At 39.2% G+C, this 27,225-nt stretch overlaps 2 protein-coding genes across 5 annotated transcripts in view; one reads left to right on the top strand and one right to left on the bottom strand.

The window, feature by feature from the left end:
• Window positions 1–297: 297 nt before the first annotated feature.
• Window positions 298–24,096, bottom strand: MTMR6 (myotubularin related protein 6). Its single transcript, XM_035542440.2, has 14 exons — window positions 23,989–24,096; window positions 19,807–19,923; window positions 17,635–17,797; window positions 16,528–16,685; window positions 15,696–15,824; window positions 14,567–14,701; window positions 13,220–13,352; window positions 8,005–8,114; window positions 6,783–6,908; window positions 5,492–5,541; window positions 4,412–4,612; window positions 3,623–3,757; window positions 3,417–3,543; window positions 298–2,641 (listed from the first exon to the last, which is right to left on the bottom strand). Exons 1-14 carry the CDS (start codon window positions 24,010–24,012, stop codon window positions 2,381–2,383), a joined length of 1,869 nt encoding a protein of 622 aa, XP_035398333.1. The 5' UTR covers window positions 24,013–24,096; the 3' UTR covers window positions 298–2,380.
• Window positions 24,097–25,311: 1,215 nt separating this feature from the next.
• NUP58 (nucleoporin 58) overlaps window positions 25,312–27,225 on the top strand; it is a 37,065-nt gene continuing 35,151 nt past the window's right edge. For 3 of the 4 annotated variants that reach the window (XM_035542451.2, XM_035542449.2, XM_035542450.2), the window contains exon 1: window positions 25,318–25,547. In XM_035542451.2, coding sequence (XP_035398344.1) covers window positions 25,417–25,547 — 131 coding nt within the window. In that variant the 5' untranslated portion in view covers window positions 25,318–25,416. Of the gene's footprint in view, window positions 25,548–27,225 lie in introns of all 4 variants that reach the window. The other variant, XM_035542448.2, reaches the window with a different exon arrangement.

The following is a 27,225-nucleotide window of genomic DNA, read 5'->3' as shown; positions in this document are numbered from 1 at the left end:
ATACTGACTACAGTAAAGTATTTGCTTCCAATCAGGAAGTATTGAATTTTATTTTATAAACGAAGCAAGTTTTATGCTCAAGCAGATAATTTTACAGCACTTTAAAGCTGACCTAACATGCCTTGATTTAAAATTAAAAGGCATCCCAACTCCCTCACCTAAGTGAACTCTTCCAATAGAAAGGGCCCAAAGACTGAAATAAGATCACTTTAGCAGTACTGAGAGGGAATGGATCTTTTAAAAAGCCTTATATACAAGGGTACTCAGTTCTTAAAGTAAAAAACACATACAACAATATTTGCAAAAAAGCTTAATATTATCTTTTGAATCCATAAACTCTAAACAATAAATATGAAAAAATATACATGGCATACCAGAGCAGCTAAATATTAAAACAAACTACAAACCGATAACACTTGCCTATATTGTCAATGATGTTTGTTTCCATAGTGAGATGCAACACAAGCTTAGTAATACAAGATGTTTTTTCAGAGGAAAACCACAGAACCAGTTTGATACAGGAGGTGATGGGTAGACAACAAATAAGGCACAAAACCCTCGCTTGCTGCAACCCTGTAAGGCACCACTGTGCAAATGTGAAACTCAGTCAAAACTTGTAGTGGAAAAAAATTAACCATGTTTAAATGACTGGGCAATGTATTTTAAAGATTACATTATGTCTTTGGGAATAAAAAGACTTATGAACACTTATTTACATTTATAGGCTTTAAACAAACAATAGTGGATTATACTCACCAAATACAGGGGCCACAGTTAACTTCACCCATACAACTTCACAAGTGCAACTTGATCATGACGTATATTGGCCTTGTTAATATACTACTGGATCTAATTTGATGTGGAGGGAAACGCTGCCAGTTACATCAAGTTATGTGGGGCACAGACCAGTAATTTTAACAAAACAGACTTTAGGGATTAGGATAGGAATAAACTCATTTTCACTTATAACCAAAAAGGATTTAAATCCAAAGATAAAAAGCTAGTAGCATTAATCCAACACCATACCTAGGGATCTTAATACCCAAATATGAATATTTCTGTTACCTGCTCAGAAAATGTCATGAGATAAAAGTTGATGAAAACCTTCTCCCTTACTAGAAGGCTACAAACATGGAAATCTATATTATATCAACTTTTTTGTCAGAATTTCTACTGTATCCTGCTAGATGAAGATTTTATATAATTACATATGCAGTTTCACTACACTCTGAATATTTTTAAAATGTACAGGCTGGACAAGTTTTTACAAGATAAGAGGGAGGCTTCACTAATTATGAAGTTTTTCTCCCAGAGAAAGATCTCGGAGGCACTCAGTTTCTTATGAGCTTCAGATACATAAATGAAATATTTTTGTTGTACTCAGGAACAATGTCAGTAGACTAATTCTAGAACTCCTGCTTCCACTCTTGGAACTCAAACAACTGTTTAACTGCGTGCTGGGCAACCTGAGTAGTCAAGTTCCGTTCAGATATTGGCTAAATTTTTTTTCTTATGTGTTTTACTCTTTATTCTAAATTTAAACACCTTACCACAATCAAAACATTTAAGATCATACATAACCCATACTTCCAATTATGCTCAAATCTACTGAGCTACTAGAGAGCAAAAATCAGGCCGATCTATTATATTTTAAACAGAGGAACCGGAAGAAAGAACAGTCTTCAGTAATAAGTTGACATTCAAACAGCAATTTGCTGAAAGGCTGTGCCAGCTTAGGCATGCTTCATTCCCTGTATTCAGTCCGGTTTTAAGGAAAGAACAATTTGAACAAATACAATGTAAACAGAGTCAGTTTACAGAGTGCAGTAGTCATGGACGCCAATATTACTGATCAACAGGTTTAAGGCCAACTATTAATGTTTTTAAATACTTTTCCCATGGCACTTAATATATTGAAAATTAGTACTGGGTGATATATAACAAGGGCATACATATTTGTATTATGTGCAATATATATACACTTGTAGCTTCAGTCCCCAAAATACAAAGTTCAAGTTTTCTCGCCCAAGTAAAATCAACATGAAATACCACCTGAAAGACCACCTGTGTTTTCCTATACTGAATAAAGATTACTGTTTTAATTTAGTGCAAACCGGCCCAAAGTCCAAAGACATACCACTCCTCAATTTTTAGTCACTACTTACCAAATGCCCCTTTTTCTTTTAAAATACAACTATTTTTTTTTTTATGTATACATATATATATAAGAACAGCAAACACCTGACAATTAGCATGCTGTTCTAGCCTACATTAACAAAACTTGCCAATATACAAATCATGTTTTGGTCATGCAGCACAGACCCATCCTCAAAATGTCTTAATTCAGCCAGGCTAGAAGAGAGAACCGCCGTGCCAGATTTCAACAGGTCATCCTGGCCACTCCATACTCTAAACTGACAACAGCAGGCTCAGCTTTTGAAAATTCTTCCATGAATTCACTGTAGCGATTGTCCGCTGTGTTGCTGCCCTCTATAGTTCTTACAGCATCATTCACAGGGATCAGTGGCTGCTCCTTCTTGAAACACGGAGGGGTTTTCAGTACCATGGGTGCAGGATGAGCAGACTGCTGATGTTCTTTCATAAGGACTGCACCTGGTTGCCCATTTTTCTGCTTTATTTTCTGAAATATAGAAAATAATTAACAGCGAGCGTCACTGCTTTACTGACATTTTGCTTTGAATGAAAGAGAACCCATTTTTTTTTGCTGGCCAACTCAGATTCTGTTATTCCCTTTAATACTTTTACATATTTAGACCCGGCTATCTAATAAGCATTAGGCCCCTGGGTGAGCCAACATTTTTTCACAACAGATGCTACAAGCACTGCATGCTTAAAAAATATGCTGCTGAGCAGAAGACTGAAAGGTTGCTTGTTAGTCTATAGAGAAGTAAAGACTTTCATGCTTGTCCCTTGTCTGGTCCTATCAGAACAGGAGTACATTCTGGAGTACAGGCAGGGGCCTTAGTGCTACTAGCAAGGAAGAAGTCTGCAGCAAACAAGAACTTTTACAGACAAAAGTCAGTGCCTTTATGTCCTTCCTAAAAACCTACTAAGACTTCTCCTTTAGATCTGAAAAATACCAAAACGGTTTGTTCAGATGCAGGAATACATTGAAAGATGTTAACTAGAAAGCAGGTAAGAGACCTATCTCAGTAATGCTTTGGTAGGACATATTCTTGGGTAAGGCAAAATAAGTTATATTTAAGAGAAGAACATCAGCTGCATAGCGTGGCATTCAGCATAGCACAGTGAAAGGTGAATTCAACATTATATAGAACAAACGGTAGGCCATACAATAAAGGCATTCATACGAAAGCTAGAAGCATTATTACAGGCTTTACACATGAATTTGTAGAACAGATCACAAGTAAATACACTTATTTTGCAATACTCACAGCTTCCAGTTCTTTTATGTCTTTCTCCAGCTGTTTATTTTGTTCACTCATGTTCATGATAAGGTCATACACAGATTGCCTGGGATGCATACTTCGATCAAACTGGTGGTACATATTTCTCCAAAACCTGCACGTAACAGATAGTTTTAACTATGCAAGATAAAAACAAATTTGAAGACAAGATACTGTATACAATTCAAACTTACTTAAAATTGAATGACACTGTATTAGGCTCCAAAAGAGTTAGTTCTGGAGAAAAATCTGGACTATACAGAGGATTCTGGTACTTCTTTTGTTCATCCAGAAGGAACGGCCACAAGGAATATGTCCTCTCTTTTAATCTTAAGGCAAGAAGAGATCAAGGTCAAGACACCAACTACAATCAAAATCCAGAAGCTGTTCAACTCAGCATAATAAAAAAGTCAAAGATGGATTTAAAGAAGTTATCAGAAATAATTATAAAACTGAATTAAATGCTCTCAGTAAAATCAACTTCTTCCTCGCATATGCTGATGTTGGATAGAACTATCAGTTTTAGAAGTAATACTCTTCATAGTGTGCAAGTTTTGCCTCATTGCAATAAATGCTTTTTAAATATAGTTTAAGATGAACCACTGAAAGCTTTCCAGAAGTTTTCCAACAGAAAGTATTGAGACAGCCTATTAATAAATTTTAACTGAAAAGAATCAGTCTTGCAGAGGCAACGATTTGAAGGTTGCCTAAAAACAGATTAGGGGAGGGAGTAAGTAACTTAAGTAGAAAGTCAGGAGCACTTTATCCAGTTTTAGAAAAATGAAAGGAAGGAGAAACATGCCTCAACTTTCCCTTAAAGATGAGCAGGGTATTTTCGCCCAAAATTAGAAAAACTGTCTTTAGCACGCAAAAGCTTGAGAAGAACTGCCATTCCCTGATACAGTTCAACATCACTTTCGGTGTGACCAATCCTGCAAGTTTACTTTTATTCAGAGCCCCAAACTGAGCAGATCCCTGCTTACTTTAGTTCTTCTCGCTCTTTTTGGCAATTTCCAAGGAAGTTTCCAAACTGGCACGAATGGACATGTTCATGGATCTGAAGAAGGAAAGCTTCATTGTACTCAAAGGCCTGTGGAAACTGCTCCATCAGATTCCACACACTTTCTAAAAACTGAGTGAACACTGGCGAGATCTCTTTTGGATCACCATCCAACTGACAACACCTGAAAGAGATTCCATAAACAGACTGAAACTGGCTTAGGTTAGAAATTGAAAACAAGCACAACTAAGGTTTTTGTTCAAAAAAATACAGCAGACTATTCCGACACTAGTTTTGGTTTCGAAATTAAGTACCTACCTTCAAGAACTGGGGCAATTCATGAATATAAATAAGCCTAAATTTAACCTATTTTTCTGACTTGTAAGTAATCACATCTGTGTTCAGTAAAGAGCTAGATATCTCTATTCAGTAAAGAAAAGCAACACAAGACAATTTAATTCCTTTGCATCTATTACACCCATAGTCAACACTTGAAATACATGAGCTAAAAGTAAACTAGTAAAAAAGGAAATAGCAGCAAGGCTGTTGTCATAGCTGGTGACACTCAGAGCAAGGAGGAAAAACAGGACTATTGGCAAATAGGACTTCTAAAGGTAGAGTTATTCCATCATCAAAAGTATGGGTAAGTGCAAGCATTTACGCAGATCAAAACTTTAAAAGTGTTTTTATGTTGTCTAAATGGTGGGAGATAGCTTTAGGTTTGTCTTGCACTGTCTATGCACATATGCAGATCCAGCTGCAGTTATCAATATGCATAAGTGAGGTACCAGTGACATTAAACTTACATCTGTAATACAGAACAACTACCCAATAGATATTTGAATAAATAGCAATATACAAAGTGCACTGTCAACTGAAAATAGCTTACCCATTGCAAAGTTTCTGGGAACAATACAGTACTTTAACATTCACAAACTGTTTTTCCTTTACTTGTGATACTACATAGGTCTAGATATTAATGCAAAATTCAAAGTCACTTTTAGTGAAATATTTATCATTCAGTTCAATGTAAACATTTCTCCACATCAGAGCAGCAAACTACCTGTCAGAGAACTTGTGCCCAAAAGAAATCCAGTCCTTCTCTATCAGAACCTACAAGATAAAAAACAAAACAAAAGTATCTAACAAAACGTTAGTAAATCTTACACCTACAGCATTAACCTCACAGGTTATTGATATATACCGTGTTTCAAATCAACTACAGTAGAAGCAGCTATTTGCCACTGTATTTTTTCCTTTTCCTACAGGAGATTTTTTCCTACAAGAGACTGTCAAAGCACATTTCTAAAACTAGTAAAAAGTTGAACAGGTTGACGATCAGAAAAATACTGTTAAACCAGGCTCACTTTAAGCATATTAATGCTTTACAGCTTCACATAAATGGATTATCACTCAACTTTTAAAAAGTTAACTGCTAAGTATATGAAAAAATTTTAATATTGCATTATTGCTATTATAGTTTACATAAAGCCACACAATATAATCTTAGCAATTTTACTACTATAAAATGTTATTAATATCAACAGTAACTTGTTTTTGTCACTAGTTGCAGTATCAAGCACCAAAAACAGATGACTGTCTACTTATGACAGAAGGCTTTCCAAAAGTCCAATTGACAGCGAGGATTAAAAAAGAAATGAGGTTCCTAACAAGTACACATTCCCACTATCCATGAGAAAACTATCCTGTCTTCTAATTCCTCATCAGTTTAGCTTTTGTGGCGGCTAGTAGTTTGTGATCAGTACAGGGAACTACTTTTGTACGTTAACTTTCAGGTGTTCCCATAACCCCTTATATTGTTATGGCAAACACAGTTGATTTTCCTACTGCGAAATTTTAAATAATCATATCAAAATTCTTTGATCATCTCTAGAGAAAGATGAAGACATTTAAGTTGCTTAAATATGTTCAGGTCTTTATGTCACTGTGGCTGGGGATGTAATTTTTAGATTGTAATGAAGTTAATTTGGGAGAAATGTTAAGAATGTATAGCTGGTATAATTTAGTACATCTATCTCATGTAAGCACTTTGGAATCCTTTTATTTCGTAGGTCTTTATTTTGGATGAAAGAGGCAGTTATTACACCATTTCTGCAGGGTACGTAAAACAATCTACTATTTGTATTTCAGTTTCTTAGGTTATTTTAAATACCTAGTTCTTCCCCACAGCCAAGTATTTCTAAAGGAAAGACCAACCATAGTCTGCAACACTTATTTTACATCTGTAACTACAAAATAGCATCAGTACAGTTAGACTCTTTGCTTTCACACTCAGACATTTTATATACTTTGATTTACCAAGAAACAATTTAACAATACAACAGCTTGCTTACCATGAACCCTTTGATTGTTCTGTAATAGGAATCTAGTAAGAGAGCTCCAAGAGAACAAACTTGTGAAGTCCTATCCCAGCCATCTGAGCAGTGCACTAATACACTTGCACTCTCAACTGCTATTGCCTGCAAAATAATTATTTCTTTAATGAATACTCTCTTGCTTATATTGTTCAAAGTCAGATTTTAGTAAATACATACAAAAGCTACATTTATCCAAAACTCAGAGTATAGTCTATTTAATAGAAGAAAAATATTATGGGGCAATGTATTAGATAGTACCAGAAATCTAGTGAGTTCTCTCCACTGAAATGCATGTAGAAAACTTCCCTATTAACAAAAGGAAATTCCATTATCTCCTTCACGAAATGTAACAGGGACTTCTACAGTGGTTCCCATTTCTGTTTCTACCCCTTATAAAACTAGAAATGCCCTCAGAACAAACACTAAGGAAGAAGCGGACTATACATTACAGATCAAACAGGTTTATTAGTTTTCTATTTGGTTGTTTTATAACACCTATTTGTTAGTAATTATACTACTCAAAAGTTAAGGACCAGGAAGTGCTCATTAGCTTCAGCTAGGAATTCAGATCTATTCAAATTTGAATTTGCTAACCCAAATTTTTGAGGATCATCTGATCTTTAGAAGCATCCACTTTTAGCTAAAGCACCTTCAGCTGCTGAGAAGAAAAACAGTTTTCTTCTTTACTTCCCTCCCCCCTGAACCCCTTTCATGTTAAGCCCATAGCATCTCAGGTACCTGGCAAATGCAACTGTACTTTTGAGTTCCTTATAAACTGTCTCATTTCCTTGCTAAATGGGATAGTCACTTTGTCTTCTCTGACATTAGTGTCCTGTAAGTTCCTTTTTTCAGTGTATAGTAAATAACAGTTGGCTCCATCTACCTTTAAACTGGTTACATCTTTCATAAATATCCAAAGAAATCAAGAATCATAACAATAACTTCAAGGTGACCAAACAACATCCAAAGAAAATCATAAAACATTAGCTGGCACATTGAATATCTCCAACCACAGAGAAACACATAAGGCTTAACAACGTATCAGATGTGTCTGCGTGTATTTCAAGCATCTCCCTTTCTGCAAAAAGGGAGAAAGCAAAGAAAAACCGTATTTGCAGAGTTTTATGCTTTATGGAATATTAAGTGTAATTTTGCCTGATAGCACAAACTGCCCTCAAAGAGGCATCATACAAATTACCTTAACTAGGAAAACAGCAGCATCCAACACAGCTTTGATATGACGCAGCCATCCAGAACTCTCCAAACCAGACAAGAAGTCGTTGACAGACAAACCCTTTGTGCCACTGACTGAAAGAAACAGAGTTAGAAAGCCCTAAGCAGTTACAGCTACCTATAATATCCTACAACAGAGAAAGTGCATTATAAACAGCATAGAATTATTCTTCAATGTTGTAAGTTGATTTGAAACCTTTTCAGGAAACCACCACACAAACGGTTAAGAGATAGGCACTACAAAAGGTGTTCTCCACCCAAAACTCAGCTCTGCAGAATTACAGAAGCCTTAAATGACAAGATTAAGATGTGTCTTTCTGACAAAACATTTGAATTAAATACACCAGTGACACCCAAACAGAGAGTTAGAACCCTTGTGTCTCACTAAGAAAAGGGACCAAAATGCCAAAAACCTTACTACAAATACTTACAAATTACTATTACTAACAAAGTAGCTGCATCCAGACAACACTGTCAGTCTGACTGCTTGGAACTAACTATATGAGTTTCATCAACCTTCCCACTCTGCCTAGTAGAATAAAGCGAGTGTAGTACAAGGAGAAAATGATGAACTGAAGACCACGTGGATTTTGTCTACCTCCAGAACTGATATACTACAATGCTGACTGATCTCTACCATTCTCCCCCTGTGTACTTTGATCCCATAACAATAAGACCAATTCAGGGGGCAGAGGAAGACTCATTAAAGGAAAGTTGCTGCTGTGCTGCAAGGCAACAGGTATGGAGGTAAACCAAAAGCTTCTCACAGAGATGTGCTGAGCAATTCAGAAGTGAGACAGATAATCTGGTTCTTCAAGGACACCAAGCACCCATGCCAAATGAAAATTAGCTAATAAAAAAAATCAGTTATTTTAACACAGGATTTTGAGCACTAGTTCTCAGTTGCATTATTGTTTAAACACAAGGAACTGAAAGGGAGCAGGGGCGAGATCAGTAACTGACATACTTTCCTCTGCATGTGATTCTTAGATATACCTGAAGTTGCAATCTACAAAAATACCTGTCCCTGCCACATGAGAAAACTATTTTCTGCCAAGTTAGCAGGTCCCAGATAAAAACAAGATGACACTGGAGCTGAAAGTTAGTAGCAGAGATACTCACACAGCAGCTGTAAAATAACCTTTATCTCTGACTATGGGAGGAAATGGGCTCCTGCAGCTTTCCTGTATCCACACAGGATATTTCTCAGCTTTCAGCCATACTCCCTATTGCTCAGGAAGACTCATAGCACTGGCCGCTGCTGAATGCTGTAACGAAGATAGGCTTCCAGCTTCCAAGTCATGCAGTACTTTTTCTAAAGTCCATAGATTTTGAACTAGAAAAAAAGCTAGCAAACCACTGCACAATGAAATAACACACTTAGAATCCCCTGGAAACAAGACCTAATGTTAAAGGGCAGCCTGTAAATATCAGGAAAATCAGCAAAAGTTATGCTAGTTTCCTCTAGTATTTGGATAAAAAACAGCAATTATTGTTAGGCAAAAGTTCTGCTTCCAAAAGGTCTACAAAATAGAAGAGATCAAGAACCACCTGATCCTCTCAAGTCACTCACAGTCTTTCACACATTTACTCTCTCCACCTGTTGCTCCATAACACTTGTTAAATTGTAACAGGACATAAACAAGTCCACCACTAGGATAAGGGAAAAACTGAAATAGATCCTCCCACAAAAATCTGGCAAGCCAAACATCTGCAGGGAATGGATGGGACACAGAAGGCAACACCTAGAGGCATTACACATGACTGCACACCCCTATATTCTATGCTTCGTTGATTAAAGCTTAAGTATCTTCAAAAAAAGAACACAGGCTTCTAGCCCTCGATTGCCTTCACCCAGATACTTCTGTCAAAAGCTGGTTTTGAACATTTTCAACTTCACGGAAACACTTGACCTGGTATTTTCTGCTTCTAGACAGACTTCATTGGTTTGAAAATCAAGGCAGAGGTACAAACACATATGTCAAGCCCCTGTAATTAACCTTCTGTTTCTGTGAATTGACATTTTTACTACTTAGTGGTAAAATAAGGAAATTGCATTAACACTTCTCAGGACACTTATGTGCTGAATAATCATTGCAGTCCCTCATGTTACTCAAAAGGATCAAAGATGACTTGGCACCATTAAGTTGTCTAGCAACTTCACAAAAACTATCCTTTAAGATCGTTTTGACTATATGGATCATAAATGTGCCCTGCATGCATGCGAGCCCAAATGACTCACTGCCCCATTGCTGACTGCCCTTATACACCACTACCAGCAATGCCTTAGGCAGCAGTTGTTGCATCAAAAGGTGACTGGATCCTGCAACCAGAACCTAGAGACTGAAGGAAGCATGGTGGGTTGGGGACAGGGGTCATTTTTAAGCAAAAAAAATTCCCCCCACGAACACACTCCATACAACTCATAACAAAACTGTTAATACACTTCCACCATCAACATATGTGCCACAGCAGCAACTATTATTGAGCCTTTTCCCTCATATTTCCTACAGAAGTGCTCTTTCCTGACTTATGCAATACCTTTTTGCTTATCAGAATTCAGTCTTTTCAAACAGATAATGCTGTATTTTTAAATGTATAAAAAATGGGATTTTCTATATTCAACCCCATAGCCAGAAATTCAGCCTATGTGAAGATTCTTCAATTAGTGTTGTACAGATGGACAGTCTGCCCATCAGGGGCACAGAGTCATCATGTCTACACTAAAGACTACTATTTTTGAGAAGTTTTGTTTTGCTGCATGTAAGACCATTAAAAAAAAAAACACGAACAGCTAAATCAGAAGAATAGACTGCAAAGCCCCCCTAACATCCTGCCTTAGGGAAAGATGTTGGGAAGGATTGTGTCTTACACTTAATTTGCAAACAAATGACTTCCGAAGCCTTTCATTAGGGTATGAAGGAAGCCCGACAGAGAGACAAAGAGCCTAGAATCAGAAACATGCTGAAGAAAGAATAACAGTTGTTTGTTATAAATAAATCTGAGTACAGTCCCAGTTACAAAGACTCTTGAAAGAATAGGGTCATTGGTATCCTGTCACTGATCAGAGAGCATTCAGTTCAGCACATCTAGTAGAAAGGTGGCACGCATAAGTTAAATGGCGTTTTCCTCAACTTAAAATATGAATAATTTTCATAGCATCTCCTTCCAGGGTCTGAAAAGTTACTTATCGCATGCCTCCCTAAGTTTTAGAAGTCCTTCCTATCACTGAAATATATGCATAATATTTTCCTGGGAAGACATAATTCCATTCCCTCCTTTTCTTTCACCTCCAATACCCCAGAAGGGAACCAGTAATAGTAGTTACTATTGAGTTTAAATACATCAATCTTCCACACAAGGTAAAATGGAGAGGGGTTCTATCCTTAAGGAAAGCTGTTATTATGAAAAATATTTGATAGCATCCCACCAACAGATGCTTATGTCAAATGGAAAGACTATGAATTCCAAAGTTTAACTGTGATGCATATACTTCTGCATCAGACATTACTACACAGGAACAGGCACCTTTAAAAAAAGAAATCAAGATTTATGAGCCAATTGTCTGGAACTGAAGAAGAGATTAGAAAATAGGAATTATCCCAAACTTCAGAAAATTAAAGTTCATGGTCATGCTGCTGATCTTTTTCTTCAATAAAGTGTGTGCACAAATAACCACAAAATATATATAAACATAGTTTAAGCACTATCACCTCAAGGCATGTGATTCTCCCTCTCTACTCTGCTCTCATGAGACCCCACCTGGAATGCTGTGTTCAGCTGTAAGGTCCCCAGCACAAGAGGACATGGACCTGTTACAAAGAGTTCAGAGGAAGACCAGAAGGGTGATCAGGGGGCTGGAGCACCTCTCCTATGAGGACAGGCTGAGGGAATTGGGTTTGTTCAACCTGGAAAAAAAAGCTCCAGGGAGACCTTACAGCAGCATTCCAGTACCTAAAGGGGCCTGCAGGAAAGCTTGGGAGGGACTCTTTGTCAGGGAGTGGAGTGATAGGACAAGGGGGAATAAATTTAAACTAAAGGGTTTAGATTAGGTATTAGGAAGAAATTCTTTATTCAGAGGATGGTGAGGCACTGGAACAGGTTGCCCAGAGAAGCTGTGAATGCCCTGTCCCCAGAAGTGTTCAAGGCCAAGCTGGATAGGGCTTTGGGCAACCAGATCTAGTGGGAGGCGTCCCTGCCCACAGCAGTGGCATTGCAACTAGGTCTTTTTCTTTTAAGGTCCCTTCCAACCCAAACCATTCTACAATAACATTTTACACACTGTGCCTGAGTAATTGGTTAATAGCAGATACGGGTTCAACGAAAATGAATTCAGACTACACCAGTGATCTGTAAAATTTCTTGACCAACATAGCTAGAATGCCTTCAAAGGAGACTTCCCTACAGGTGCAAACCTTCCCAATGACTGGAAATATTAGGATAATTCTAAAAGGCAAACATATGTAACTAGCAGTACATGTGGAAACCTGACTTCTGTCACCATACTTTAATCACAGCATTAATATTCCCAAGTGTCTTAGGTTTGTTTTCATCTGTTTACCTCAATGAAATATTAAGGGAAATAAGAGTATCATTAAAATAGAAGACTTCTGCCTCATCACTTTCACAACACTGTGGCAAGTAGTGGTACTATGAACTGGCTCACATTTCCCCCCCCAAACATGAATACTCTGCAAGATGCATCTACAAGCACAGGAGCTGTTTGCCAAGACAAAGAGTTCACGTTTTGTATAGACCATTACATCACGCAGTTACTGTGAGTTCTGTGCAAACAAGTGCTCCTTGAGGAATGTTCTACGTGTGAAGATGCATACATATTCACGTTATTTTATGCATTTACATATACATACACAAATACATGTATGTATACGTGTATACTTGGAAAGCTGGTCTTTCCCACAAGCCACTGACATACTAATCACGTTAACCCCTAGCATGTGCTGCTCAGTTTTCTTCAAAATAACTCACATCACTGGGTTTACATTTTAAAAGTAGAGATTTAAGGCAGGTCATTACCACAATTGCTGAGCACAGCAAACTGGTACTAAGTGCAAAGCTTGGATAAAACACAAGTCTTAATACAGTTTAAGCCATTATTAAATACTTCAGAAGAATATTTATTATTTTTATATACACTATATAGTACAGTTCGAACATACCTTCCAAGAGTTTTTGTAAGCTGGATCTCATTACATGAATATTTTCAATTCCAACAAACTGGAACCTAATGTTAGAGTAGTTGTCTTCATTCTCATAGCCCTTCCCAGCAGCTCTGTTTGCCATTGCGTTAAGCTTAAAAGAGCAAAATTAAAATACTGTAAACCAGCACTTCAAATAAAATGTCAGATTAAGAAATAGAAACCAAGCAATTTCAGTGGAATACACTAGGAAAAGACACACAAAAGCACATACTATAAACAGATTCTAATAAATGAACAGTTTAAGTATTTAAGTATGAGAAAGGCATGGTACAGTGAAAGCAACAGATGGTCTATATTCAACACTGACACATCCGAATAATGAATTTAATAGTTTCCTTATTCTCTCCTCTGTGTACCCACCAACAAGCCATTACTTATTTCAAAACATTTCTGAGAAAAGACACACTTCAAGGCAATTAACCTAAAAATGAGTAAATAAATCCAGCCTCAACCATACATATGCTTTTCAGGTATCCTACAAAAAAGTCAGTTTGGTGAAGAAGCAGCTAATACATTGCTTGCAGCTATAAGAAGTACAACTAAAAAAACCGACAGTTGGCTCAATTTTTACCTGTCAGCCAGACCTACTGAAGCCTGCTCAAAGCAAGCATAAATTCTACAGTGTAGGATTTTCACTTTACATCCTTGTTTTCTAGCTCCTGCATTTGGAAATTTAGATGACAACTATCAATCTAAATGCAGACTGCCTAAAAAGAGAAAGTAACCCCCCATACTCCAACAGGTCAAAAACCCAACATAATTCAACTTAGTGTTGGTGTGACCTCAAAATGCTACGACAATTTCTCCTACCTCTTCCTGTTTAATACAGACAGTACTAGTAGTTTTCATGCTCGTTTGCACAAGCCACTGTCCTCCTTTCTGTTCTAAAACGACCTCCAACACAGCTCACCATTTCATAAACTTAATTCCTAACAGTTAAAAGTGCTTGGATCTCACTCCAACTATTCACTTCTTACCTGTTTTACATATATTTTTAAATGTACCTCCCCAGAAGTTCACTTACATTCAGTGAATTACAGAATCATTTAGGTTGGAAAAGACCTTCAAGATCATCAAGTCCAACCATCAGCCTGACCTTAGATTTGTCTTGATAGTGGTTCAACCTGTTTAAGAAAGCAAGCACTTGACCACTTGAATAGTGAGGCCTAGTTCTACCTTTACAGAGTATGTTTATATTGGGCCAAAGTATTTAACTCTCAATCTTTTCAAATCACATGTTATCTCAGTTACTCTTTCGGTGTTCAGGAAGAGAGAGTAGTCTGAAGAACCTGTAGAAATACATACCTTTGGCCTGGTGTCCATGACATACATGTAGCGATTTGAGGGATTTGCTTTACTGATTGCTTGCAACATGTGCTCATCTTCCAGGCACCTGGCACTGAAACCTGAGAGAGGCTGACTGCATCTACAAATTGCAGCCTGTCATAGAATACAAGAGCCAAGTTAACATCAGTTTAGTATCTATAGTTGACACCTGCATAATTCATTTCATTTGACACATCACTTCAACTGAAAAAAGCATAGGTGTTCCAACTTTTTAAGCACACTTGCATACACTAAAACAGGCAGTGCCTACAACTTTTTCAGGCCTATCTACAGTGACAAGGTAGTTCACTATTTTCTTAAGTATAAAAACCTCAAGAAGTACAGACAAAAAAAGCACTATTTTTTACTTTTCAGTAAAAAGCAAATTACTCTTGATGAAAAGTAAATTATGCTTAGTTTTACTATTTTTAGGTGTAATAACGTTACAGTCTGAAGTAGTTTTTACCATATCATTTTCAATGATGTATTGCATTTGAGAGGGTGTCAGGTGCATTTCCCAATTATGAGTTGTCTTCAAATGCATCTACTAGTTGAATATTCATCCTTCAAAAATTCTTCAGCTCAGCAAGATGACAATCCTGCTCTCCCTTCAACGATGGAAGAGACAGGCAGAAGTTGCTTCACACCACCGTTTATCTAACCTTGCAAAATCTATTTTTATTCACTAGTTCTTTACACCTTGCAAATTCCTCCTCAGTCAATAAGTTATTTTGATGGTTTTTTTTTTTTTTACACCCTCCCCCCACACTTTGACATAATAGATTTTATTCTTCATTTATCAAGATAGATTTTTGTCAAGTGACATGTTATCTTGATCTTAAGGTCAGTTTCTGAAAGCTTTAAGAGATTCAACTGATTACTTGAGGATTTCTTTTAAACTGGCTTAGCTTAATTCAGCATCTTGTTAGCCACTACTACTGTGAGCTGTATTTAAGGTTATCATGAGTTATATATACTGTTCTCATTCAAGTCAGCATACTTGAATTGTACGCCTTACAACATAAGGTGTACAGTTATCTCATACATCTGAACTACCAGCAAGTGTTGAGAATTTTCAGCCCATTTGCATGAAGAAAACAGACGATACCTTTTTATCCTTATGATAATAGGACAACACTGGGAATCTTCCTTTGCTTCTGAACTTGGAACTACCAACAATTATGGGCTTGCTTGCAGTTCTAGGAACATAAAGATCTCTAGGATAGGTTTCACAAATCTGAAAGACACATACATTAATATATATATATGCACACAGGGTAAAAACCTAGCACTAGATACATAACCCTACACTATTTTTACGAGGAAATAAAAGGCAAAAGGGTAAACACCAACATAATTCTATTTATGTGAATATCTCAGAAGAGATAAACCATGGATAAAAAGGTACGAATTAGCGTCAAAGTGATACAACCAATTACTGCTGGAAAGCACTGCTACAGTAGCATTCACTTCAAGAATGACATTTTTTCAGTAGAACTGCTGAGCATATGTTTCAAATAAAATATTGAAGTTATTCCCATCATTTTTTATATTTGCAGACTACAAAGATGAAATCTAATCTGGCAATCAGCTGCACCACCACAGCCATCATCTTTTACAACCAGCACTGCAGAACCTAATGCAGAATCCCTCTCCATTAGGAGAGCAAAGCAGCAGAATTGTTGGGACTGGATTTCAAATAGGTAAGTAAACACAAGAAACAATTTAATGCACATACACTCAGTGAGGCACAGAAGAAAAGCTGCAGTTAGAAAGTTGTGAGACTGTCTGATTAAGGAGCTAATTCTCTCCACCTGCAAGTTTTGCTTATGCTGCAAGCCAAGTGATTTCATAGCATCAGACTGCTTTCTATAGGACTAGAGCCAGAGAATAAACAAAAAACAGATGTAAAATAGAACATTTTCCACTACAGTCCTTACCTTATAATCACGATTTGCATCAGACAACTGCCAGTAATCATTTGGCACTCCCATTCTCTTATATTCTTCTGCTAGATCAATAAGCTGCCAACCTTTCACTTGCTCAGATTCATTTTGCTTTGGATTATAGGAGAAGGCATACAGTTCTTCGTATTTTGCTAAAAGGTAAGGAAAAACAAGACTACGTAATGAGCTGCCTCTAAAAATGCATTGGTAGAGAAAGGTAGCACAGTTGACAAACATTAAGGTTGCCTGAACTGCAGAAATTTCAGGCTTTAAGATTTTCAGACAGAGTAAATAGATACTTGGCATTCCTGAAATATTTATTCTGCAACTCCAGATATTTAGTTTTAGTTAAAGGTAGGTTATAAAAGCTTTCAGGGAAGAGAATGAAAGAGTGCCTGACCTCTTGTCCCAGCAGGGACATTTAAGTCATTAGGGCAAAGCAAAGGTCACAAAATGAAGACTGACAAAATAGCAAATTATTAAAAGAGCTTCACAAGAGCCAAAATAACAGGCGTCTTTATAGGTAAGAACAGAAATGTAAATCTACTGAACATTAGAAGCAATGTAAAAGTTCCCTTCAAACCAAAAAAGCTTTCAAAATATTTTATTTTTTCTAATACTTTTTATATGACAGATGACAACATTTTACAGTTGTCCAAACACAAAGAAATGCAAAAGGCCACATTAGGTGACCGAAGTCTCTTGTAAATCTAAATTCATATTATTTTAGCATCAAAACTTCAGCCTATTTTTTGAAATTGCATGAAGTCAGTAACAAATTAGTACTTTAGTAGCATTTTATCCATGGAACACATCGATAAAATAGATAATACACACATCACAATTCTGAGGCTAATGCTCAAAATGCTGAACCTATAGGAACCTTACACTCTTAGACAAGATCAGTGAGCTACAAAAGCCAGACATTTTCTGAATTCACATATAGATTAATACTCCATTATTAATAAAATTCTTTGACCTATCTAACCCATTTAAAAGGCTTTTACATAATGTACATTTCACAAAAAATAAGCATGCAATTTCTCACCAACTTATTACCCAGGTGCATACTACAAAGCCTTTTCCAGTTTGAAGTCTCACCTGTTCTTGACAGCTGAAGCAAAGAGTTATAAACATCATGACAATCTCTCTCTCTGGGAACAACAAAGTGAACTATCCTGAAGTTCTTGCACTGGATGACAAGGGGGCAGCCAGAAGTAGTCAAGGGAAGTTTTTCCACTGCAGCAATGTGATGATGTAATATCTAAGGCATACAAGAACTCAGCATAAGCATGCTGACAAAAAATGAGAAAGGCACACTATTTACACAATCAGGCATAAGACAGATTAACCTGTCCTGAATATTGATTTTTTGACCGATTTTCTCAATCACTTAGTTATAGAAGAGAATTAGTTAAGAAGAAATTCAAGCTTGGCATTTTGGTCTAGATAGCATAACTTGTTAAAATTTAATTTTTTTCCCCTCATTTTTTGAACTGTCAACTAATCTTTATAAAAACTAATAAATATACTTTTAAATGCAGAAATCAAGAAATAGAACTCCACTGGGGTCATTCAGTTCTTTTCCACAGCTTCACTAACTGACCAGCTTACATCTAATTAGGTGGGGTCCAAATAAGTTGTCTGATTTCTTTTTTTCCTTTAATGGATCTAGAGGAACATACTTCAGAATTTTATCAGGGAAAAGAAAGCAGGTTAAGGAAAGCAAATCAACATATAGTAGATACTGAAGATTTTAGAATTACAGTATTTATTTTTTTCGCCTATCAGAGGAGCTCACATTAAATATTTTATGCATCAGTCATTTACTTTAATCAGTCTGCTAGCATTTGAGCCAGGAGTACAACTTGAGACAAATCAGACTGCTCACAGGGATATAGAATGAACAGGAGATACGAAAAACCTCTCCTGTATTATCCATTGTGCTGATGTAGACACGACAGTCATAGCTAAGTGCCTTTCAACCACTGTAACAAAAGACTGTCACAGTAATGGATATCTGTGGCAAATCTACACAAAGTTTGGGAAAATGCAGGAGAAAGTAACAGCTGTTCAACCACAGGAAGAAAGCCACCGATACATTACCTCAACTGAACAAGATGCTCTCAAAAGCATTTCAATTACCTCACTGAAGCAATCATCTCCTCTTAAATATTGATCAGAATTAGGCATCTGAAAACTATGCTGCCAAACATGCATTTACAAAGAGACTATATCCTGAAGAGAGACATTATCATAATTATACTTGATACTTGCACTATCATCACAAATGCAATATTCAAAATACAGGTTTGATATCACCGAAGTACGACCTTTTAAAGCAGTACACTGGGACAAACAATGCTTCCGAATATATTCTCCTCAATAGTTCCTTCCACTTGAGAAGATAAGTTTGTTTTGCACAAAGTTGTAGATTGTATCCAAATTACTGAAAAACATCTTTTTTTGTAAGCACCACGAGACATTTCATCAGATAACCAGGATATAAAGTTAAGTGCAAGAAGTTTCACCTACAGAAAAAAAATGAAGCCCAGGGAAATGAGATTTCATCCTGGAGAAGTACAGCACCCTTAAATGCGCTGAACTCAGCCAGGTAGCTGTGCAACAGTGGAAGCCAGAACTTGAGGTACATGTGTGCCACCAGGGAACCGGGAAAAAAAACTAGCAGGTATTACTACTTATACAAGTAAAATTGGCTGGTATGATGGTCACAGCCATCGAGAAGCTGCAGCCTCTTCTGAACTCTTTTGTTCAGAAATGTACATCTTCAGAATAAATAGTCATTTACCACTCTAAAAAAGTGCATGGAATCACCAAGCCTAGATCTTTGGATTTTGCCATCTCACTTAATGTAGGCAAAATCTAAATGGAAGGCAAAGATAATGCAGAGATTTTCAACCTAGTGCTTAAATTATCTAACAATCTCCCGCTCCTTCCTCTGAACAGCAGTGCCAGTCAGATGTTAAAAAAAAGCATTTGCTCAGAAAAACAAGCAAAGGCTATAGAGAAGCAACAACGGCAACTCAGAGAAGTGAAAATTATTTTCAACATTATCCAGTTTCGACTGCAAAGGTGTCATGCAACAGCAGGAGCTGTGATTCATTAACTTATTATGAATATCACAAACAAGCAGATCATGGGGAATAACTTTTACAATAAGCATTTCAGTAAACAAATTCAACCTCAGATCAGGAAGAGCAAATGCATCTGAAGAACGTGTGCTTTTGAGCCACAAGCATTTGACATGCTTACCCAAGTCTCCCTCCTGCTTGAATCTATGAATAACAGATGAGTTGCTGTAAGGTACAGAGTTCCTGTCAGAGACTTATTGCTGGTGCTGAACCTATCCAGTAACTTCACTTGCTCTACCTGTAAGAAAAAAGTGGGGGAAAGCAAAACTTAGTTTTTTTTCCTTAAACACAAAGTAAAAATCCCAACTCCAGAAAAGCTCCAGTTTGTGCAGTAATTTTGAGAATGCTAGAGCATATAATACAGCACACACAAGACTATTCCATCCAAATTGTTGAGAACACACTTGTAGTCACATAAGCTTGTGCAGAAGGACCATTTAAAATATCCTGTTCCAACAGGAAAGCACACAATGAAATGACAAGACTAAGTTCAGCAGACTGCTTAGTGCATATACATAATATGGTTATTTAATAGTAAAAGAGACCAAGGTAGTAGGCTTTAAAAAATAAGTTGAATTACTAAAAACTTGCAGACAAGAACTTGCCCCGAAGTACAGCAAGCACAAGCATTAACAGTTTCCTGTTATTTACGTGCCAGCATTGAATTAACAACTGATCTCTGATATGTTCTTCTCCAATCAGCTATCTGTATACTCATCACAGACAAAGATTAACTCTCCTGATTTTACTTTTAGATATCTACTGCTATTTATATCATCCCCAATCTTAAAAATCTGCATTATAACAACCTTGCCTCACTGCTAAAATAAACTGATGAAATGCAAGCACTATACTAATAATTAGAAACAATCTCCCAGAAATTCAAGGACTGTGCTGGCATTTGAAGTATCAAGATTTCAAGCTGGAATCTTCCAAGGGCAGATTTTCTCCTCCTGGTATTCCATCAACATTGTTATCTCAATCCTATGGAAAAGGATTTCAGAATAAAGCAATTTCTAGATAGCCTGCATTTTATCTGGTGCTCATAACATTACAGGCTCCACAGTTTACTTTATTTGAGGCAAACACTACATGACTCAGTGCGTGCAACAACAGGAAAGGACCGTGGTGAATGGCTTATCTCTATGCATTCCTGTATTTCTTGGCAGCACAGGCTCATTAGTGCCAATTTAAAGCCATTTTGCTGGAAGCTTGATGCTACTGCCATTATATCCACAGCTGAACTCCAGAAACTTTCCCACCAGCAAGGCCAGCACCCAAATCTGAGACCACATTTACAGTGCTGATGTTAGACTGGTTTTAATTCCCATGTACAAACCTATTATCTGGTAAAAGTATAGACAAAACACTTAAAAACTGCCCTTTCAGTTCAGGTATTTATTGCAATCTAGCAATGCCTACCTCTGTTTTTGAAAGTTAGAAAAGCAATGTAAGGCATCCAAAACAGCATGGAGGAAATTTGAGTATCTACTAGCAGCCAGTGCTACTATAATATTCTAGATTTCAGTTTGGAAAGGGGAAAATAAAGTTACATGTATTTGTACCTCAAAACATGTTATCCTGTAATCAGCAGGATATCAGTGCTCAGATACAAAGCACCATAACCAATACAGCGCCGTCAAAACGTGGATTTTATTTTGGGCAGTTCTGCACTGCACCTCCCTGCAAACTGAGAAGTGCACAGAACAACTGCAGATTTGTTACAGAAATGCAGCCCACAAAATCCAGGCAAACTTCTGTTGCCCTCCATGCAACAAAATAATTATTCTCAAGGCTGTGTTTCTATGTTAGCTGAGGACAGGCATTAGTACACTTCAAGACTCTTATTAGAGCTTTGTATGATATTCCTTCAAATTAGAAGAAGCTGTCCCCTTCCCCATCTAATCCTCAATCTGGCAGACTCACGTTTGATTTAGCTTGACTACTGAATCCCAAACTTCCACCTCCACTGGAAAATCCATAAGCATTTTCACTAACAGATGACCTCAAATGTACAAACAGATTTGACTGAAGAAATTCCAGTCTTCTCTACTACATTTTTCTTTAAAATATTTTTAAGGACACTTCACTTCTAAAGCTCAATCACAGAACCAATTTTTTCTCATTCGTAATCCTTCCCTCCCCCCCCCTCCCCAATTTATGATATTGTGATATGGTTTTCACCATTTGTTACTACTTAAGTATAAAAATCACTTCTGTCTATGAATTTTAAGTCCACCTTATTTCCTTGTTCAACATAAATTTGTTGGACAGTTTAACTTCATAAGAAGCTAAACTTTTCAGGTAGCTGTGCCAACAGTTCTAAGACAACTTCAACATTTCCATCAGATGAATGTAGAGAAAGAATAAAATCTATTTCAACACCTTTTGCGGGACGACAGCTTCCTTGCACAGTAGTTAATTTGTGCAAGACTGCACTGTTATTTCATGCTTGTTTCACTATTTCTTCAGTAAAATAAATTGAAAAACTGTAAAGAGCAGACAGATTAGAAAATGCACGTCTCCTACCAGTCAGAATGGGGTCCAGTTCAAGCCCACACATGCACAGATCTTGCATGGTACCTAGCACAGGCTATACTTTAGTTTTCTTCCTTCCTATAACTGCAATATTTAAAATTATTACAAACTAGCATATATGCATTTTAATCCACCTGGATATCCAATATCCCATAAGCTTTAAAGAAATTAAGTAAGCATCATAATTCTAATCAAGAACTCAGGTTATTTTTAGCCATTAATTCATCACTTTAAACAGATTTTTTGGGGGTATGATTTATATCACTTGAAACAATTATTAGTCCTTGTCCTAGTTTCAGCTAGGATAGAGTTAATTTTCCTCCTAGTAGCTGGTATGGTGCAAATTAATTCTATCCTAGCTGAAACCAGGACAATCCTGTACCTTAAAACTTGGCTGCAGTGCTTGTTTCTCTCTTCAGCTAGTTATATTGCTACATCAAGGATTTTCTTAGCAGGTGCCCAAAGCCATGCACAAGCACAATATAAAGAAGTCAGCAACCTGCCAATATTTATGGTCTCAATTTCAGTTTTGAAACTTAAGTATCTACTCAGATCATGAAAATATTTTGCATTTAGTCTAGTTTTTAACTTTGATACCAACAACTGACTGTAACAATATTGTTTACAAACCAGGAGTTTCAGGTTTTTAAGTAGGCTGATAAAGAAATCTTATCCCTAATCCATCAACATGGTACAAGATAATTCCATCCAATAAACCAAAATTGCACTCAGAGTATCTTTGTTAGAGACCTTCCTTTAGCATTATGTATACATACATATGTAAATATATATTAAAAAACTAGTTAAACATTTATACGCAATTTATATAAAGGCGTTCTTCCAGAAACTTAAAAGCCAGTTCCTTTAATTATCAGTTATACATTTATTGGAATATAACCACTCCTTTCCTCCACACATCTATAAAACTTGATTGCAGTCATGCTGCCAGGTCATGGAACTAATTGCTTGGTCATTTCCAAGACACAACAAATAGAGGAACAGTCTTTTCAGCAGCCTTTGCAGTCAGGACTGACAAGAGAAATACTGTTAAAATGTGATTATGTAAGAACTGAAATTTAAAAAGAAACACAACACTTTATATAAGTGATTTACAGAAGGAGTTGGTAAGACTTTCACCTTCTTCGTTATAAAGGAAAGCAACTAATAAGCTAAAAATAAAGTAGAAGAGTCTAGAACATCAATTGCAGCTTGACTAATTTTTCAGAATAAGCTAACAAACCGCACATCTACTGATGGCTTATGTTCACGACAATGCAAATTAATCGTTAACAAGAACGGAGCACTCTTTTCACAGGCTCCATCCCCAAAGCCAGGACAAAGCACACGGCACAGCACCCGGGCACAACACAGCCGTAACCCCCCGAGGTGCTCAGCCCCCCTCTTCAGGCGCAGCCCCCCTGCCTTCCCCCCAAGCTGTACCAAGCCCTGCCACCCCAGGAGGAACCGAGCCGGGCCCTATAAAGCGGTCAGCGCCCACCGGGAACCCTGAACCTGCGAGTACACCCTCAAAACCCCCGGGGCGGGCAGGCAGGCACCCTGAAGGGGACGCCCCGAGCAGCGCCGGCCGCCTCAGAGCCCCTCAGGAGGGGGAGGCGAGAAGGCACCGGCGGCGGAGCCGGCCGCAACGCCCTCACCCGCGGCTGGGACCAGCAGAACAGGACCACACCGGGCCCTAACGCCCCACAGCAACTGCCCCAAGGCCGGCAGCACTGCCACCCCGCCCCCCTTCAGCTGTCCCCAGTACCTTGGTGGTGCGGATGTGCTCCATGACGGCCCGACGCAGACCCGTCCGCTACCACCCGCCGCCCTCCTCCTACTGTCACCGCCGGGCCGGGCGTCGCCTTAGAAACGCTTCCGGGGCGGGGCCGCGGCCGCGCGAGCTCCCTGCGGCGCCCCCTATTGGTCAGCGGGGGAGCAGAGCGCCCGCTCCTCGCCTGCAGCGCGCATGCGCCGTCAGGGGGCGGCGCCATTTTGGGGTGGCCGCGAGGGGCGGCGCCATTTTGGGGAGGCTGAGGGGGGAGCGGAGGGGCGGTGTGGCGGCTGTTGGGTGGCGGCCTGCTGCGGTGCTCAGGGAGCCCCTGTGAGACCCGGGCTGAGGGAATGGAGGGGCTGGGGACGCCGTCCTGCGAGCCGCGGGGTGCAGTGCTGGTTGTGAAGCCTCACCTGGCGGCTGGCACTGAGGAGAAAGCAGGCATGGTGCTGTGGTGCCAGGAGGTGTGTGGAGAAAAGAGCCGTGCCCTGGCTCCCCAGGCCTCTTCGTGGGTGGAGGGCTTCCGTCTTACAACAGGAGGATTGTGAACGGGGAAACTCCTCTATAGGGGCCCTTTTAAAAGTATTGCTCCTTGCAAAAGGGGATTGTGAAGAGTTGGGGGCTGGTTCGTGACTCTGTAGAGTTAAAATTTAATTAAAAGACTTTCATGTGGATTCCAATTCTGTGTGCTTATTGGCAGGGCATACGGGGCACGAACCTACAAACAACAGTATTAGAACGAAATAACAACACAGAGCAGCAATGCATCCATTTTGTACCTGTGTGGGTGCCGGTACACAGGAATCATACGTGTGCTGTACAATAAATAAGAGACACGATAAAACAGCTTAAAAGTTGTATGGGCTATGTGCACTGCACTGCTTTCCTGATTATTATGGTTTAGTGGAGGACTTGTTAGTGTTAAGAGGTTGGACTCGGTGATCTTGGAGGTCTCTTCCAACCTAGATGATTCTGTGTGGTCTAAAATAATTAACGAGTTTTATACAAGTTTTATACAAATTTCTATAAAATTATGTTGTATAAAGATACCAACACGTGGTTTTGGTGGTCTTGAACTTTAAAGTTTTCGAGTAACGGAGGGATGACATCCATGGGCAATTAGGAGCGATCACAATCGCGTAGGGGTATCTCTCCATAACTAAGCCCTCTTTCCCGTCGCTCCACCCCATCTCGGCCCTTCGAAACCTCTCCGTTAGGAAGAATTTGTCGAAGGGCTCCTCGGAATGACGGGGGGGGGGGGGAACTCCACAGGGCGGGGCGCTGCCGCTTTAAGGGCGGCCGGGGCCGTCCGCCGCTGTCCCGTGGTGCTTTGCGGCGGGCGCGCGGAGGGAGCGTGGCCGCCACTGCCGCCGGGCTCGGGCCCCGCCGTTGCCGCCCCCCGGCCCCGCTGCCGCCGCCGCCATGTCCGCGGGGTTCTCCTTCGGCGCCGGCACCCTGGGCTCCGCAACGGCCGCTGCAGCCGGGGCGGGAGGAGGAGGAGGAGGAGGAGGAGGAGGAGGCGGGGGGTTTTCCTTCGGAGCCGCCACGCCGAGGTAACGCGGCTCCCCGCACCCCCCGCGGCACTGGGCGGTCCTCACGGAGCCCGGGGGTTGGGGCTGAGGGGGTGCGGGGGGAGCACCGCGGGGGTGGGGGAGCGCAGCTCCCGGGGCTGCCCCTCACGGCGCCGTGTGGCCCCGCAGCACCGGCGGAGGGCCTGTGGGCGGCTGAGGACAAAGGGAGGGGCAGCCGTTGGGTCTGGGGAAGGGGAGGCTGAGGGGAGACCTTATTGCTCTCTGCAACCACCTGAAAGGAAGGGGTGGGGAGCTGGGGGTCGGCCTGTTCTCACAGGTAACTAGTGGTAGGACTAGAGGGAGTGACCTCAAGTTGGGCCGGGGGAGGTTCAGGTTGGAAATGAGGAGACATTTCTTCTCAGAAAGAGCAGTCAGGCATTGGGACGGGTTGCCCAGGGAGGTGGTGGCGTCACCGTCCCTGGGGGTGTTCAAGGAAAGGTTGGATGTGGTGCTTGGGGACATGGTTTAGTGGGTGACATTGGTGGCAGTGGGCTGGTTGGACCAGATGATCTCGGAGGTCTTTTCTAGCCTTAACGATTTTATGATCCTCGTCTTGATCTGTTTTGTCTCTGTCTGAGCTATGCGACGCCCTTCACGTTTTTTTTATCCTTCTGAATGCAAAAGGTGAACCCCCCATGTGCCTAGGTGTGAGCAGGCAGCCTGAGGTGGTATGTGTGGCACGCTCAGAGTCTGAGTGTGTAATGTTCAAATGCCAAGTTCCAGGTTTATTTCTAAGTTGTTTCCAAGTTCCTTTCTGTCTCAGTCTTTCATTTGGTGCTTGTGCTTTGGAGTGGAAAGAAAACTTTGGTGCTGGGCTTTGATCTGCACGTGATATAGCAGGCTCTGTGCTAAAAGCAATATTAGTATTTAGTTTTTTCAGAATAACAGGCAAGATTTTTTTTTTATTCACAAACCTGCACTAGCCTATATTCTTCCTGACCTGTTTGCTGTTATGCCTCTGAAGATTAGGACCCTTACGGTGGAGCTTTAGAGCACTACACAAATTTTGGAGGTCTTCCAAATCTTATCAGGCAAAATTGATTGCACTAACATAAATGAAATGGACAGGGTGAGTTACTACTTCACCTGAAGGAGGTATGTTTCAAAATATCCAGCTGTAGGATTTGGCAGGAATTAGTGGGAAGGGAACAACATCTGGATCAAAGAGTATCTCTGGGTTGAAAGGCAATATTGCTTTTTGGAAGCCCGTATGGGAGGGGGCAAGTCTTCTGAGTTTCTTCTAATACTCTTTATTGTCCAGTCAGGACAGGTTAATGATATTTTTGTTACATGCGAGTGTTTTTCTTCCCCACAGTGAAGCTTTTACGTGAACCCTGTAAAGAACTTAAGTTGCTTTTGTTTCATGCCTGTTTAAAAAGAAAAAAAAACTTTAATTTTAATCGTAGGAAACATGCATTATTCAAAAGCATTATTTTAATATATGGCTTGAAACAAAAGAATTTATTTTGTTGTGTTGATTTGCATGTGGTACACACTACCAATGTAATTTAAATGTTTTTGTAGGGTGTTTTTTTTGCTGTTCTGGCTGCCTTTTTTAATGCATAAAAACTAAGTTAAAATGTCATAGAAGCTAATTAATAGCAAATATTATATTTTGCATCTTTATTCATATATTTATTTCTACAAGTAGGATGAGTCT

The sequence above is a fragment of the Cygnus atratus genome, chromosome 1 (assembly GCF_013377495.2).
Source record: "Cygnus atratus isolate AKBS03 ecotype Queensland, Australia chromosome 1, CAtr_DNAZoo_HiC_assembly, whole genome shotgun sequence".
NCBI classification, from domain to species: Eukaryota; Metazoa; Chordata; class Aves; order Anseriformes; family Anatidae; genus Cygnus; species Cygnus atratus.
This window is presented reverse-complemented; position numbering and strand designations above follow the sequence as displayed.